This window comes from Zootoca vivipara, chromosome 4 (assembly GCF_963506605.1).
Source record: "Zootoca vivipara chromosome 4, rZooViv1.1, whole genome shotgun sequence".
In the NCBI taxonomy this organism is placed as follows: Eukaryota; Metazoa; Chordata; class Lepidosauria; order Squamata; family Lacertidae; genus Zootoca; species Zootoca vivipara.
The window spans coordinates 19,320,717-19,338,905 of NC_083279.1; the positions used below are offsets into that span (position 1 = coordinate 19,320,717).

Consider the following 18,189-nt stretch of genomic DNA (forward strand, 5'->3'; position numbering starts at 1 on the left):
AGAGGGCAGATAACCCGCTCACATTCCCAAACAAATGACAATTATGAGGGTGATTCGACCAGTGGTGCCTACGTTGATTATAGAGGTGAAAATCATAGTAGAATTAGATATAGGGATTCTTCCATCTCCTCTATAAAGGCATCTTACCATCTCACTGAAGACTGCAATGATGGCAGCCCTTCTAGTATGTCCTTCTATGTTGGTGGTAGTCCCAGAGTCCCACGGCACAGCACTCTAGTTGATGAAATGTTTAGAGGTCCAGATACCCGTAGTCCATTGGCTACTCCCTTGCCTTCCAGTAGCAAAGGATCAAGTCCTCACATGAGTTTCAGTAGAGCAGGCTCCCAGAGTTACATCTCCGAAAACGGGCATGACTGTAGGGTTAGGAGTAAAGATGATGATACTCGTTCATATAGCTGCCACGGTTACAGCAAGCGTTCCCCAGTCTCGCAAAGGCCACACATGCAAGTGGTTTCAAATGCGTGCAACAGATCTGAAACAGACCCATTTATCTTGAGCCAGGTATCTTCCACTCCAAACCAAGAATATAGAGCAGATAGGTATCATAAAGGAGGGATGGTTAGAATGGTCCCTTCACAAGGCAAAAACATGGCAAATGGTGTGCCAGCTGCCAGTCAGTCGAAGCAAAGCCCAGTTATACAGTCCTTGTACGCTAGGGGCATGATGGACCATATGTCTACCATCCAGATATTGGAAGGTTCTACCAGCAGTGGAACGGAGTCTAGTGACTCGGATTCAGAAATGGTCAATCCTTTCACCCACCCTCTTGTGTTTGGAAATCCCATAGTGCTCAATTCATCCCCTATGCCAAGGAACAAGTATTCATTTGGCAGCCTCCAACTAGAGGAAGAGGTAGGGGATGTGTCTTTGGCCCTCAGTGATGAAGATGGTGTTCATGTCTTCAGTTGCTGAGAAAACCAAGCAGCGCTTCCAGGAATAGACCAACCTAACAGGAAAGTGATTTGTTGGAGGGTTGTTCGTTGAGTACATAAACAAAGCAGCATGTCAACCTCTTAACCTTCTCCTTTTGAGAAGTTAGGAGAAGCTACTGCTATACAGAGAGGTGGTGAAATCTACTAGTGACATGTGGATTTTGAGGGGGGCGCGAAGGAGACCTGATTCCTCATCTAACAATCCTGTTAGTAGATTTGTTCATTAAGAAGAAATCTGTACTCTAGTTGTGTGTCATGTTTAATGAAGTATAGACCAGATAGAGATGACTTGTAGCCCCAACCTATTAATTTTTACTTAGAAGCCTCTCCCACTGTTTTCAGTGGAACTTAATCACAAGTAAATGTACATAGGATTGCAGTGTTCGTTATTCGAGAAGCAATGTGATTTGAGTTCCTGGTACACACATGTGCTTTTCTCTCCTTCTAAAGGAGAGCTTGCTATCCAGTGCCTCAGTTTAGAGTTTAAAGTTTTACATTGCAATCAAAATGCAAAAAAGGGGTGTTATCAAATCTAAGCATTTTTAAATAATAATAAAAAAAGCTTAATGACACATTTTTGAAGGAAGCAATACTATATTTTGCTCAACAAAACCACAACATTCTTATGCTGAAAGTATGAAAAGTTGCATTTGTGAGCTAAACAAGTTTTTTTCCTTGTTGAATAATATGGAACGTGCAAACTTTAAATAGGGTGGGGGGGGGGGGGTGATGGAAGCAGTCTTTTGAAAGAAGCTCAGTGGTATGTTCCTGTAGTTTTTAATGGGCTTGTTTAAACATCAGAAATCATAATTTCTATACATTGGTTGTAAGATTGCTTTCAGCATAGTAGATCTTGCTTGCAAATGTTATTCCAGGGTATTTTGTCATCATTAATCACGGGGTCAATGCGAAACAGGAACCCCAATGTATCTAGATAAGATGCTGTGTTAAAGCAGGCTTTACACATGCATCCCCAGCTGGTTGAGAAACCAAGTGTACATACATTGTCAGACACGGTTCATATCCAGATCAAGCCGTTTCTGAAAACTAAGCAATCAGTTGATTGGGAGGGCAGTAGGATACTAGAGTTAGTCTCCCACACACACCACCCAACTGCTGGTCAGCATTCTTGTGATTATCTGAAATGGTTTTTGCACAAGCAGACCCTGCCAACTGCTGCATTCTTGGACACGGCGGTCAGGTAGACTCTGAATATTGCATATCTAGCAAGGCATGGAATGTTCAAATCTTTATTTCTTTTTCATTTTAACAGTGTAATAAGATAAAGAACATTAGAGTCAGAAAATCTATAAGGAGTAAGACAAATAATTTATCCTGTGTTTCAGGAAACTTTCTTGAGTAAAGAAAAGCAGCAAATTATACCCAGTGACCTTACCACCATTGCTAAATGTGTTTAACTGGGTCAGAGGGGAAGTATGGGGGAAAGTATTCTCAAATGAATGTGTCAGAATTAAATAACAGAGGACAGCTTTAGCTGAGTACAACTATTCATTCACTCTCATGAAAGCAAATGAGCCAGTTACAGGACAATTTTTTAAAGCCTGAGCAGTTCTATATTTTGATGGTTTTAGATTTTTATAGAACAAAATCAATACGTTTTGTAACTTTTTTCTGATGCCTTGAACCAAGACATGTTAAGTGGTACATCTGAGTGTAAGAATATTTTAACAGAACTCAATCAGTAGTTGCCTAGTCCTCTTCAGTATTTTACATATTCCTGGAACAGGGTAGACTGCAAGGATGGGCAACATGTTTGCACTATACGTAGATTGCATTGGGAAATACTTGGCATTGCATGAGCAAACTTATTTCTGTGATTGTGAGGGCTGTTTTTTATTTAATGGGAACTGGGATTTACAGGATTCTAACAATCCAAAGGGTTGCGGTTTTGTTTTTTAAAGGCCTTTGGGATGCTGACATATGTGTAGGAATATTTAACCTCCTCTCTCTCCCGTTTTTGTTATACTAATGTGAAGTTCAGTGCAGACGTAAATGCAGTTCAGGTGTTTGTTTAGTTAGTAGGCAAGAGAACAAGGAATCAAATCTGTGACTTTGTGGTTAGGCGGCAGCATGGGCTAATAAGGGAAGGTTTTATTTAATGTTGTGCTGAGAAGGTGATCTGTGTTTTGGGTTTAGAATAGTTTGTCAAATCATTGCCTTTAAATACTGGATGTTTAATTTAAAGCGTAGCTAAACAAAAACCCACTTTGGAAAGTGTAGATAGAATGTACACAGTGTGTCCTTTATTGGCATGTTTGCTAACTTCTGGCGATTATGGCATAGAAATAACATATTGTGGAGTAAAGAACTTGCTTGTTAGGTGCTTCACAAAATCATTAGTTGTTTCAATGATTCCCCCCCCCCCCCCAGCATTCTCGAGCAGATTCCACAATAGTTCATTTCCTCCGTAAGCTCAAGCATCTTAATGTTATGATTAGAAGTGGCCATTGGTCTACAAAATGTCTGTGTTGTGGTGATGATGTGGATTCAATGGAGAATGTGCATTGCCACCTCCTGTTGTGTGCACATTCACTAAGCAATGTAGAGAACGTGCAGAAACAAAACAGCATAAATAGGATTTTGTATTACCCAATCCATGTGCATAGCCTCTGCATGATGGGTTTGGGGTCCAGGGGATGGGAGGGGAGAGAAATGTGGTATTCCGTACATTGCCACTGAATATGCATAGGAAATCCACAAGCAGAATATGAGTGCAATATAGCCCTCTCCAGGTTGTGTTCCTCAGTAAGTGCTATTCAGAGGCACACTGGGCCTCATACTCATGCAATGCTGAGCCTAACCAAGTGTGAGCAAGCATGCAGGTACCCAGAGAGAAAATCGCAGCCATTTTGCCCCCCTCCCAGTCGTGCTGCAGCCCACCGTAAAGGTAAAGGGACCCCTGACCATTAGGTCCAGTCGTGACCGACTCTGGGGTTGCGCGCATCCACATTATTGGCCGAGGGAGCCGGCGTACAGCTTCCAGGTCATGTGGCCAGCATGACAAAGCCGCTTCTGGCGAACCAGAGCAGCACATGGAAATGCCGTTTACCCTCCCGCTGTAGCGGTTCCTATTTATCTACTTGCACTTTGAAGTAACCTTGGTGGTGGTTTGTGGTTTGCTGGAAGTGAGAGAAACTATTGAGTTCATGTGTGATGCTAGGCCAAATGAATGGCTTTGTGCCAGGTCGTACATCACCAGTAGGAGCAGGAGAGAAGCAAAGCAGTTTCTCTCTGGGTATGAGCACACTTGCTCATTCTCTCTAAGCCATGATATTGCTTAGAGTTGCATGCAAACTGGACCATTGTTTCTGATGCTGGAGGCAATATATAACCATAAGGGCTTGCACCCATTGATAACCTTGTCATTCACGGATTTGTCCAACCCCCTTTTTAAAGCCATATTAAAGTCTCTGCATCTTGTGGCAGGAAATTCTAAAGTTTAAATATGCCACTGTTTGAGAAAGTATTTCCTTCTGTCTAAAATCTCCCATCATTCAACTTCATAGGACGGCCCTGGGTTCTAATATTACTAGAGACCACCATCATGCTTCTCTTGGTACTTGCCTTTTTAAAAAGACCTAAAATGTTGTAGCCTTTTCTCATAGGGAAGTTTGCTTTAGCCGGCTGATCATTTTGATTGCCCTTCTTGGCACCCTTTCTGGCGCTGGAATACTCTTTTTGAGGTGCGGGAACCAAAACTGTATGCTGCATTCCGAGTACAGTTGCACTATCGATTCGTAGAGAGATATTAGTAATCACTATCGTGAAATTTGCCCCCTCACACTAGATTTGCATTAAAGGCATCGTGTTATAGACAGCTCTGTTTTTTATTATGATTTCTTTTCTAATGATTCCTGATTACTGTCCTTGCTTTACCGTGTTTCTCATATTATAAGACATGTCTTATATTTATTTTTTCCTCAAAAAAACACACTATGGCTTATTTTCAAGGGATGTCTTATTTTTTTCCTCCTCCTCCTGCCACGGCCGGCATTGCTGCTGTGCCTATCACTATGTCTTATTTTCGGGGTATGGCTTATATTCCTTGAATGCTTAAAAATCCTGCTATGGCTTATTTTATGGGTATGTCTTAAAATATGAGAAACAGGGTAGTAACAGAGATGTCACCTTGATCAATACTTAATTATATAATGGTGTTTTCCATCACTGAAATAATCCTCAAAGGAAATGGCACAATTTAGCTTTACCACTAACCAAAAGGGCTGGTATTGCCGTTTCAGCCACATAAAATCATGCTCTTGTTTGTTTTTAAATTTACAGTCCTATTAAACAGTGCAGCTCAGATAAAAAAATATGAATTGTGTAGCTTGAGCACATCATATTCCTAATTGTAACTTGTAAATATGAAAACAACAAGCCTGTTGCCAATTAGAATTCTCATTGTCGGTATTCACTACTTTCTTTTTGTCTGCTCCCTGTGTTGTGCATGGAGTTAAGAGCATAGCTGCCAAGTTATCCCTTTTTAAAAGGGATTTTCCATTATGCTGAATAGGCTTCCTCGCGAGAAAAGGGAAAACTTGGCAGCTATGGTTAAGAGTAAATTGGAAATTTGCTGCTAAAGCAAAGTAAAATGGGCATTTTTGATGGTGGGGCGAATCCCAAACTGAGGCCCACTCTAAGAGGAACCATTAGGGGAGTGGCACTTCCTGTCTTCCTGTCTTCCTGTCTTTCTGTCTACTTTTCTGGCTCTTATGGGGTGAAAGTTGATGCACATTTACCCTAGAAAAAGTGGTGCACATTCCGTCTTCTTCATTTGGGGGTTGAATAGCTTGCCCGTTCACATGAGTCATAAGTGTTGGGAGAGGAGGCACAGCCAACAGTTCTTCCCTTGTCACTTCTGTGGGGCATATAAAGTGAACCCAAGTCAAAAATAATTTTCCAAGAATGACATGGTTTCCCCTTTAAGTCTCTCACATGCTCTGTGGTACTTGGACATGCCCTGCAGATTAGTTTTCTTATCAGTCCTAAGAATCTACAGAATCTTTGTAGCTGTCCATACATTGATCTTCACTTTAGATTATTATTTTTTTAAAATAAAAAAGTTGCACTTCCTTTTAAGGCTCCTCTTAAAAATTAATGTGGTATTAGTAGTGTATGGCGATCAATATTATTTGTGTCTCCATTTTTTGGAGGGTTTGCTTTCTAAATATGGCAGGGTTTTTTTTAATGAACCCACCCACCCCCACTCTCAATCATCTGTTCTATAGATGTGGGTTCCCCCCCCCCATAAGATTCTTGCAAAGGTTAGGAATAGCTCTGTTTCTCTGGGTCTTGCAAAGCAGTCTGGTATACCCACCCTTTCGATGGGTTTTCATCTCACTGATGAGAAGGAGCTTTTTGATTACTTGTCTGTTGTGCTTTATAGAAAGATCCATTTTATCGAATTATCCATTAAAGCAGCTCTAGCATTTTACTTTTTCCAACAAGGGGAATAAAGCTCGCGTCAGGAATCCGTGCAAAAGAGCATTTGTGAATGAAAAGCAAACACTCTGTTTTATATTTGCATGGAGAGCATGCTACTCAGCATAGGGTTGCCATATTTCAAACAATGCAAATCCAGACAGAAAAGTTGTTAAACTTTTTTGGCTGCAGTATTCTAGATATGTCCAGGAAATTCTGGACATATGGCAACCGTAACACAGCAGCTGCAGCAAAATGCTCGTGACATCATACAAACATTACTTTTTTTGCAGAATTTCCAACATAATTATCGATCTTGGGCTTGGAAAGAGTTACCTATTTCAGAGCTCACTTTTCAGGAAGGGCACGAAATATTCCACTCCGATTTCTTATCTCCACCCCACCCCTTATTGCTGTTCTGATACTGACTTGATCTAATATACAAACTTTGGCTATGTTTCTTATCATTGGCACTTCCCTGATATATTTTACACATTGAATTATAGGTTTAAAAATTCAAAACTTAGAAAATACCAATTCAAAAAATTGCTGGGATCTTCATTCTCATTCTTGTCATTTGTTTAACAATGGTTTGTTTGTTTGCTTTTTTTAAAAAAAGAAATATACCACTGTGTGTTTTTTCAGCATGTACCTCTATGGGAGGAAAAGGGCTTTTCCCATTGTTCTGTCTTTATACTCAAAGCATGGTGTATCTTCTGTTCCTTACATTGTTTGCCACGCTGCCCCAGTGTCCTTTTGCTAGAGGGTGAAATAGCCCACTTGGAAATGGAAATATCCTCCTATCACAGTGATACTGCATTCATCTATAAAATTCATTATTTCGTGGTCACCTACTGCAAGGATCCTACTTTGCAATAAATAAATAAATAAAAATGAAGAAACTGATGAGTAAAAGAATGTGACCTTCTGCACAAATATTTGGACCATGGTGATGATGTGGAGCCACCATGCCCTTCGCTTTCCAGTGAAGGCAGCACTTAAAATGATTGAATCCATTTACAAAATTGCTTTTTAGCAGGATCACTGCTTTCTTAGGGAGATGTGAAGCCAAAATGGACAGTAGCTGCAGCACATGCTTGCTTGCACATGTGGATTGGACCAATGTCCTAGAATGTGCAGGCAAACATATTCTGTAATGTTTAATATGCATCTTATTTAAAATAAGCAGCTGTTTTTACATGCATGTGTGCTTTAAGGAACTGTATTCAGATTACTATTTTTTGTCTTGTCCCTTTTTGTTTTGCCTAGTTCAGCAATGGAAAGAACAAAGATAGACAAGGGACGTGCTTCCTGCCTCTAAAAGTCCCCCCACCCATATTGCTATTAGACTTCCCATTATGTACATTATTTTTCCATCAAAGGGTAATCCGTTATCTGCTAGCTGCTGCAGTTACTGTCCAGTTTTGTACCTGCCACTGTCTAATACTATTCTATATCACTTCAGCATGGATTTTGTACCCAAGAGGAAGGGGTGCCTGGCTACTAAACCTAATGCTGAATTTGGTGACTGTTTGTAAGCATGTCAGGCTGAAGTTATCCTATGTATGCATGACATTAATTTTGTTTTGCTTTTTTAATTACCTGTACTGAAGGCTTTACCCTTTCTAACTGGTACCTTGCTGTAAAACTTTTCCTTGCTTAATTGTTGCTCAAATTGTTGACCCAAGTGCAGGGCGACATGTTCATGGGAACAATGCTCCATGCTCTCAAATCATGCCCTATCACCACTGTCACAGGTATCCATTTCAAGCCTTAAGAACCCAAGAAAACCTTTTTGTCCTTCCTCTTTCGTTCATCTCAGCAACGCAGCCTCTGTCCCATATCTTTGCTGACATTGCATTATTTTTATTTCATGTTATTTTTGAAACCTCTTGCTGCATCTCCCCTTTGAAAACCTCTTGCCCAATAAATTAGCTCAAGAGGAAGCTGTGGCATTGCACGTTCCATAGAAATTGTGAGAGGGGATGCATGACTTCCTTGGGTCCCTCTGCAGTATACATTTAAAGCAATATCATCCCTCTCTGAACCATCAAAGAATCCTAGGAACTGTAGCAGGAACTCTGGGAATTGTAGCTCTGTGCAGGACGCAGGGGAGATCTTCCTGATTCAGAAATGGAATACTCATCTGCCCCCAAAGACATGGGCCTCTCTCTCCCCCACCTTTGCCCAAGGCTCAGAAAAGGATGGATGGGGCCACACAAACCAGCCATTTCTCTGTTCCTTCTTATAATCTTCACAGGCTCCTTTTCTTTAAATTGGGAAAGGGGGGATCTTTGAAATAAAAGAACACTCAGAATTAATTCTGTTTTAACTGTCTTGACACTGGTGAGGAGTTTATGAACTCAAGTATCTTAGCTAGTAGTAGTACCTTTATTCATTATTATTAAGTGCTAGTTATAAATCTACTTTTCTTTAACACATTCTTACTGAATGTGTCTGCTTTCCATCAGTCTTTTGAGTACGTTGTCTGTTTTCATTTTCTTTTTTAAAGAAAAGGTTGTTAGATTTTTGGTGGTAGTTCTTTAATTTCAAAAATAGCTATACATAAGCCAATATAAGCAACCTGTCCCTACCCCATTCCAGCACTTCCACCTCAAATTTTGCTTGAGGGAATCCATATTTTATTGTTGACAATCTGAGGAATGACAAGAACACCGCTTGATTTTCAGGTTCTAAAGTCAATCTGGATGCTTTGACATGAAGCTAAAATTACTATTCACCCTCCATTTTATAGTATGAGGAATGTGGAATGCATCAGTTTGATTTAGAGGCATTTGCATTTCTGACTCTAGTGTGTACCAAGGGAAAAAAAATTAAATAACCAGCATTTAAATATTCTTAAGGTCCAAAATAGCAATCTTATGAGTGTCCCAGTTCAGTGATGCAAATTTTTTAGTTATAGAAGTCTAAAGAAAATTTTAATCTTATTTGAAAGCCTTTTTTATAGACTTGCTATGAATTCTTCTAGGGATTAGTTCACATTACACATCATCTACATTATTCAGCTGGGCATCAAACAGATTGGGGTGGGGAGTTATGAGACATAGATCTAAGACAGTACAATCCTGTGTGTAATTACATATGGGTTAGGGATCCAAATGCTTGCTTGGGGTTAAATATTTATATAAAGACACCCTTCGAGGCATCAGCTGAGTCCTTGCTTATGTGGAAAAAAGAGTTTTGAGAGAGGAGAGTTCCAGGGAATCTTAATTTTTTTGGCCAGCAAATAAGCTTTTTACCAGGAAAATACTGCATTCATTACTTCAAGGCTAGAGTTACTTCTTTGGCTACCTTAGGGCCCCCTGAAATATCACTTGTTTTCTACAGGCCAATTCTATACGTGTTCATAGGAAGCATTTCTCAAAGGTGCCCCATTTTACAGAAAGGCACCATGTGGACCATTCTCTCAAAGCTAATGTGACTGAAGTGAACTTCAAATCCTACAAAATGTTTGTAATGTGTTGTAATTTTCTGCAACTCCTTGTAGGAAACAGCAGACTTTGAAGACTGAAAGGTGGTTACAGGGCCGGCTTAAGCATATCTGGCGCCCTGGCACCATGGTGCGAAGATCCCTCCGGCGTGCCCCCCGCCCCGTTTCCCAGTGCGGCTGTCTGGCGGGCACAGCGTGCAGCGCGGCTGCCGCAGGCGCAGCAGCACAGCGCCCCGGCACCCCCCTGCCTTGCCGTAGGGCCGGCCCTGGGTGGTTATTAAGGAGAGAAGCCTTCCACCTTTGTTCTCGCATGAGCTCTTGGAAGTTACATAGCATTTCTAGGATGTAGCTTATCACATGTCTTGGTACGCATTGTGATAAGTTCAAAGCAGAACATCTGCTTGCCAGGCAAGGAGCAAAAAGAGAGTTCTACTTAAAAGGCAAGGCTGACTTGAATCTAGATCATGACGTACAGCATTGAGGAAATGCTGTGAAGCCTTCTGTGCATTTTAGTTCCTAGCCTTTGGCCTTCAGTAAATAGAAAGATAGATAATTTGTCAATATTGGTACAGATATGACATCCAATAACTCTCACAACTGAGACAGAATTTGCAATGTAGCATAAATTAAAGCAGGCATAGGTTATGCTGTTATCAATCAAGCGACCATGAATGCTTAGGAATTGTGTCTGACCACAATAGGGTCTTTGCGAAATTAGAAGGAGCAATTTATCACCATCGATATTTCTGCATTTTTACTCCTATAGCCTGTCCATTGCTAATCCACAGATTCCAGCCCACCAACCCTGTAGCATAAAATGTGTGTGGTAACTTCCACACATGCAGCTGCAAGTAAGAAATTGATTAGATCTCAAGTCTATATTTGTTTAGTCTTTTCTTTCCGGATATTTTGACGGGCAAAACACACTTTAATTAAGCCTTTGGAAACGCAACTATCTTACATTTGGTAGTCACTGGGTGCTATTAAATTAAGAACGCTCAAGGGAATTAGACTTCCTGACTTTATTTGCTGTGAACTGTTCCCAACCAAACCTTGGTGGAGTTTAGATTCAGAGAGCGGTGAAAGATCAGTTCTGAATTGCAGTAGGCAGCACACAGAGACTCTTTGCTGAGGTGCTTAACGCCTTTGGAACTTCCATGCAATCTAGCTGAGCCACCAGACAAGAACCCCCAACACAACAAAATGAATAAAGATGAATTTAAATAAGAACCCTCAACACAACAGCAAGTGTTTTGATGGGGCCGCCCAAGCATTTGCATCAGGCTGCCATACGGATGCCCTCCTGAATAATGGCAAATACACCACTTCAGTTGTTGAAGATCTAGAAAAATAAAAACAGGGTCGTTGGTCATGTATAGCTGCTACTTCCTGTGATTAGCTGAGATTTCAAATGCTTAATGTCCGAGAATCAGAAAACTTCACATATGGATGCTAATGTTTATCTTCTGTCATGTGGGCAGGCACGGTGCCAGAATTTCTGTGTTTTTACTACATATTTGAGGTGATACTATGATTCTTGTAGGTCTTTTGTACATGTCGTTTGAAAACATACCAGTTGTAAACTTAGAAAATACGATTTCATGATTTTAGGGCCCCTCCCTTCTTTTTCTTATAACTGCATTAATTTTATTATGAAATTATTGTATACAGTTGTGTACTAGTGTCAATAAAATTGACATTTGTGTAACAAGCTCTGGCTTTCTCTCAGATTTCCCTGAGCATCTGCATAGCCTGGAATTGTGGGTAAATTTATTTCATTGATGCATATATATATATATATATATATATATATATATATATATATATATATATAATTATCTTCAGGCAAGTATCCCATTTGCTCTGCATAATTTGCTTTCGTGCTGATAAAGATGATGAGATAAATATGAAACTTGCTAGTGCAGCTCAAAAATCTATACACTATTTAGGTCCTGTTGAAAAATGAATTGATCATAATCTCTGTGAATTTTTGATGCTGTGCTATATTTTACTGGGGCTCCCAAGATAAATTTCAGATGAAACCTCTTGATACGTTTGTAATAAAGAGCCTATCATTTGTGAGTGAACATGATGGGTATTGTTAGCTGTACTAGCTGACAGCATATTTGTTTCCCTAAATTAAGATGCTTTTGTAAAGCATGAAGGAAGATAAATGGGTTGCAGAAATATGTGTTTGGAAATATATAGTGAATGAGAGCTTGATGACTACTTTATGTCAAAAAGAAATGGTAGATTTCATCTAACAAAGGAGGAAAGTGTTTAAAGCCCTTTGGGGCCATTGTCTTTCATATAGCCACCAAAGTGTACAATTGTACATTTTCACACTTTTTTGTACACTCTTCTTAGGCTTAATAACAGTGAACATTTTGAAGTGGTCCTTTCACATGTTTTTTTTTTAAAATAACATCTATTGTATCAATGTAATGCTAGCATTTCAACCCCCAAACAGTCAGAGGAGCGTGGAATAACTTGACAAGGTACACTGTACTTATTTATGTTCTTCGTAGCAAGAGGGCTTGAGTAGTTTGCTCCCTTTGTTCTAGATGTGACATTGACATAGAAAATCACTTTCCTCCTCTAGATTCTGCTCTTTCTAATGCTTTTTCTGTTAGCACCCTGTGAAATAATTTTAATCAGTTGCATCTCTGGAGTTTAAGTTTGTAGGAGGGTAAATAAAACACCAGTTAACTATGGGGGAACTCTCTCTGTTTCTTCATGTATTATGTACTAAATATGTGGGTGGCGCTGTGGTCTAAACCACAGAGCCTAGGGCTTGCCGATCAGAAGGTCGGCGGTTCGAATCCCCGCAACAGGGTGATTTCCCGTTGTTTGGTCCCTGCTCCTGCCAACCTAGCAGTTCGAAAGCACATCAAGTGCAAGTAGATAAATAGGTACTGCTCCAGCGGGAAGGTAAACGCGGTGTTTCCGTGTGCTGCTCTGGTTCGCCAGAAGCGGCTTTGTCATGCTGGCCACATGACCTGGAAACTGTCTGTGGACAAACGCTGGCTCCCTTGGCCAGTAAAGCAAGTTGAGCGGCGCAACCCCAGAGTCGTCCGCGACTGGACCTAATGGTCAGGGGTCCCTTTATCTTTACCTAAAACTAATAGTAGAGCACTGAGAAAATTTACAGCTTTGACAATGTCCTCTTTGGACCATATTACTCTCTCCCACACAACTTGACTGCAGGGTGAGTGCAGCCTCATATTTTTTTTCTGATTACTGGATTTCCCCAACCATCTGAACTGAACTCCACCCCTATCCTCATTCGTTTCTATTTAGATTAAGTGATGAGGAAGACAATGAATTTTCAATTAAAAATGTGCGTAGAGGATAGAGCAGGACACTTGTATCTCTATGCATAACAAGTGATGGGGGTTGGAGTTCAGTGAGTAAAATTCCAAACAGACACTGTCTCTGTTTCTTTGGGTGCTGCTAATTGGGTATTAGTACTAATGGATGATAAAAACCATACATTTTGAATTAGTAGTGAAAGCTGCAAGCTTTTCTCTTTTTTTGAGCTGGCTGCAGATCAGACAGTTTGATTGCCTACTGGAGCTAAGACCAAGGTCCTTTGACCATATGGCCCAATTCAAAGTTATGAAGATGAACAGGTCTTAGCCTCCGATTCATGTGCTTCCCCCATTTGTGTGCAAGAGGAGGAGGTTTAAAACTTCCAGTCATGGCTTTGAACAAAATGCAGTTTCCTCTCATGCCTGAATCCAGGAAACAGTGGTTGGTTTTAACCACAGTTAATTGGTTAATCTGGGATCTGAAAACACAATGTGATCCTAGTTTTCTTCAACGTAACTTGAAAAAGCCAGTTCCTATAGTCAGATACTGTATAGTGGGAAGCTGGTTTGTTTAAAGCTAAAAACAGAAGCTTGAAAACTTCTTCCTTTTGTTCATGAAGGGGGAGATGGAGCAACAATAGTTTATTGTGGCATCTGAAATATGCTTATGTGTGAGTTGAATAAGATCTAACAACAGAAGCTCATACAAAGCTGCCTCTCTATAAAGTCTAAAGCTGTTCTAACTTGATTCATCACATGCTAGGAAGGAAGCAGATGCACAAGGCTACATTCTTTTTTTCTTCACTGCTGTAATACAATGTGAATCTTATTGAAGTCCGTTCTCCATACGCATTAAATAGGCAGACTAGCTCTTCAGATAACTAGTAACTCCATTTAACTAGCTGGAACCATCTCATTTACATAGGCTGAGGTTCTTGGCTATAATTTTCATATATGCTAAAGAGTAATATTTATAAATTATTCTGAATTTTACTCTGTTGTTCCTTCAGCAGGCTCTCTCACTGGCAGCCCCCACCTTTCAGAACTGTCCATCAATTCCCAAGGCGGACCAGCTATGACAAATGCAACGTTGTCTCCTAATTTGAGTCCTGATAACAGACAAGCTTCTCCATTAGTCAGTCCTCTGATGAATGACCAAACTGGCATCCGCACTGATGATGAAGAGGAAGTCAGGAGGAAGGTACTGATGCTCTTACCATTTTGGTTATGATATCTGGCATGTCTAAAACACATAGGATTATAACTGCATTTATTATTCTATCAGATTCAGTCCAACCAACCTCAATTTTTTAACCAGGAAGTAGCATATGCTTAACAGAGCATAAGTGTCTGCTACTGATTTTTTTTAACACTTAACAGATCGAAAGGGCTCAAGCAGTGATCTTTCAAAGTCATTGGGTTGCTGGGAAGTGAGCCTTTGATTTGCAGCGTGTGCTCTACCATGGAGAGATGGAATTTCCTTTCCACAAATGACTTCTCTTTCTTTTTTAACTTAAAAAAAAGACAACTGAAAAATAAATTCCTGTTACCACAAAGTAGGTGATGCAATGAATTTGTGTGGTCAAATTGATACAGTGATTCACAAGTTTAGGAGGCCACATCTACCGCAAACATCTACCGGACACTGAGGTCCAGATCTTGTCCATATTTGCATACATGGAGGAAGAAGTATATGCCCCGTTTTGTGTCCTAGAACAAAAAGTGCTAGTTACATATAAGCCAAAAGCACATCTTGATCCAGAAATGGATAAGAGGGAGTGTCAATCTTTTTTTTACACATGGGAGCACATTGGGAATCTTGAGAGAGTGCCGGGGCACCACCATTCCTGATTGCTTCTCTCTTTACCTCCCCTGGGTCCCTCCATCATACAGAAAGAGAAAGAACATAGATATATATATATATTGCTTTTCCACAGGGTTCAGACAAATGTCACATCCAGTAGAATTAAAATTGATCTGACATTTGCATGATTTTACATGGTAACACCACCACCCCCCCAAAACTCCATCAGAAAACTATCAAAACAAAGCTTGCAGTGGCAGACTGCACAGTAAAAATCACAGCTCCAGTGCTTTTCAGCACCACAAAAATGACTCAGGGCACAGATCCTTGTGGATCTTTGGATCTTCTTGATACTTTTTTTTACAAAGGATGACAACAGATCCAGGAAATTACAGGAGGCATCCATGGGCATGGGAGTTTCTTATTATTTCGTGGTGGTTTTGAGAGGGTCCTTTGAAAAATCATGTTCTCACAAATCCATGGCCATAAAAAGTTACCCTCAAATATTTAATTAAAATTTTCATATTTCTGAAAATATATCACGTTGGGCAAGGTTTTTCCAAAATTCTCTGAATTATAATGAGCCCACTCCTTCTTCCTTTATTATTTTCCTTCAATTTGTGAACTTACTCTTTGGGTAAAGACCAAAACCTATGTTTCTTTCTTGCTGTTTTCAGAGGTTTCCAGCTGACAAAGCATACTTCATTGCTAAAGAAGTTTCAACTACAGAACGAACTTACCTGAAAGACCTTGAAGTTATCACGTCGGTATGTTTGCTTTTGCATTACGCACACAACCATGAGCTTTTCTGGACAAAACTTAAGGGATTCTAGGGGGTTGTGCCTTCCCTCCCTCGCAACCCTCTTCTTGTGGTGGTGGTGGTGGTGGTGGTATACCAAAAATTAATTGATATATTTTGTTCAATGCCTTCTCCCTACCACATAGGGAATATGTGAGGCCAGCTCCTGAACTCCCCCACTTTGAGCAGCCTCTCCTCCTCAAGCCATTTTTCTCATCCAATGAGTGACCAAGAATTTCTATGCAGCAAGCCAATCGGAAGTGAAATTTTACAATCCTTCAACACAGTAAAAAGAACCCAGCTTTTCTTGGCCACCAACATATACATGCTATTTTAAACTTAACCCTTTCATATAATGCTGCCATCCCCAACGCAGTAAAGTCTTAAACATTTTATACATTCTCAATCAACACATTCTAGAAGCTAATTTACTTTGTTTATAAGGCATGCTGTGTCTATTTCTCCGTTATATATGGCACCCTTTGGCTGAGCCAAGATGCAAAGTTGTGATGTGATATTGCTGGGGAGTCTCATCCACCAAGTAGCACCCATGCTCTTTTTTCTTCTTATCAAACCTTTATTAGGCATTTTGCAAATAAAACCATAAAAGAGAAAATAACATATAAAAGCCTTGAAATATATATAAAAAGGCAGCAGTTGGCTATACACACACACACACACACACACACACACACACACACATATATATAGAATCAGTGGTTTTCTTTGTTAACCTGCTCCTTGGAGGACTGCTACCAAAAACTCGGCTACCCCCGCCGTTACCCTTTGGTCATGCTCTTTTTAGCCCCATGGAAAGGCTATGCTACTCAACAGACTTGGTCCCAAAAGCCTTATTGCTTTTCTTGGTCTTTGTAGTGGTTCCAGAGCACAGTTAGCAAAGAAGACTGCATGCCAGAAGCACTGAAGAATCTCATCTTTTCCAACTTTGAACCTTTGCACAAATTTCACACCAACTTTTTAAAGGAAATAGAGCAGCGGCTTGCCCTGTGGTAAGTAGTTTTTATTATTATTAATGTTCCTTTTCCGTGCTAAATAGGTTCATGTTCTGTTATGTCTTCCTTCACGTCAGAATAGGTTGGCTGTCAGTTCCAGCAAGAAGAGCGTCACAAATCTTCGGGTGCACCTAGATGTGATGCAGGAGATCCTTGATTACTTAAAAAGATTAATAAAGGGGGAGGGGCACTGACTGGATTTATACCAAAGCAGTGGGATCTAACATTTTTGTCCTGTTCTGTTTTCCAGTTCCAAATTCCCTCACACTGTAAATGTACAAATAAATGAATAAAATCGGAAGGTTTTCCTCCACATGGCAAAAAGCAAACCAGATCATGGGGTGGAGAATCGATCTTTGAGTGAGAATATAGCATGTGGAAGAAAGGATTAAGCCCTGCACTGTCAGGATCATAGTCCCAATCTGATCTCCTCCAACCCAAAGCTGCTATTACAGTACTTTTCTCATTCCCTCTAGGAGATCTTTATCAGATATCCTGCACTGCTTCTGTTTGTGCCCTTGGATGTTGCATTCTAACCTATTCAGTTAAAAGAACTGTGGTATTAGGCAGCCAGATCCACTTGTTTGCCTAAATATACCCTTTTCTCATTCATCTTTTGTAAGTTTTGCCTGTGGAGTGGAATAGGGGCATAAAAGGTTATGCTCCGCTTCTGTTGAGTCAGGTCTCATTCCCCAAACTATTTTCTATCAGAGGAGGGCAATGCCATGCTCAGCTTCTCGAATATCTTGCTGTAACTGACACCCCATTATAGTTTCAGTTCACCAAATGCGCCCACCTTTGTCCATCTCTTTACTTTCCCCCCCCAGGCCTGATCTACCTGTTCATCAGAATGAAATGTAGACTGCTGGGAGGCCATATTATTAGTGCTCCCCTGTTCTTAAAATATTCTGCAAACAGAATATTGAGGTTCCAAGCCCTTTGAAAATCTGGATTGGGGGAGAATATTGGGGATATGTGAGTTAATGTCATGTGAATGGTTTGGTGTAGGTCAACTGTAGAAGAGCCTTTGTTTCCCCTCCATCTTTTAACACACACATCCCATTTGTGATACAGGTATATTACAAAGCTGGGTCGCCTTGATTTGTTCAAGATTTGTCTCTTTACCTAGTACTGATGCATGGTAGCAAAACTTAATGTTATGTTTTATTTTCTCTCTTTTGTGTGATGTTTACCAGGAGTAAAATAATGAGATGCAAGCATTAGAAGATTGTAGTGCTAAAGCTTTTGTTCCACTGAAATTAGTGGAACCGTCTAGAACAGGCATCCCCAAACTGCAGCCCTCCAGATGTTTTGGGACTACAGCTCCCATGATCCCTAGCTAAGAGGACCAATGGTCAGGGATGATGGAAATTGTAGTCCAAAACATCTGGAGGGCCGAAGTTTGGGGATGCCTAG

General features: G+C 40.3%; 1 protein-coding gene across 8 annotated transcripts in view; it reads left to right on the forward strand.

Annotated features, from left to right (window-relative positions):
• FARP1 (FERM, ARH/RhoGEF and pleckstrin domain protein 1) overlaps positions 1-18,189 on the forward strand; it is a 180,226-nt gene that overhangs the window by 130,327 nt on the left and 31,710 nt on the right. For 6 of the 8 annotated variants that reach the window (XM_060273358.1, XM_060273360.1, XM_035114373.2 and 3 more), the window contains exons 14-16: positions 14,168-14,358; positions 15,639-15,728; positions 16,637-16,770. In XM_060273358.1, the coding sequence (XP_060129341.1) occupies positions 14,168-14,358; positions 15,639-15,728; positions 16,637-16,770 (415 nt within the window). The remainder of the gene's footprint in view (positions 1-14,167; positions 14,359-15,638; positions 15,729-16,636; positions 16,771-18,189) is intronic. The other 2 variants (XM_060273362.1, XM_035114374.2) reach the window with 1 other exon arrangement.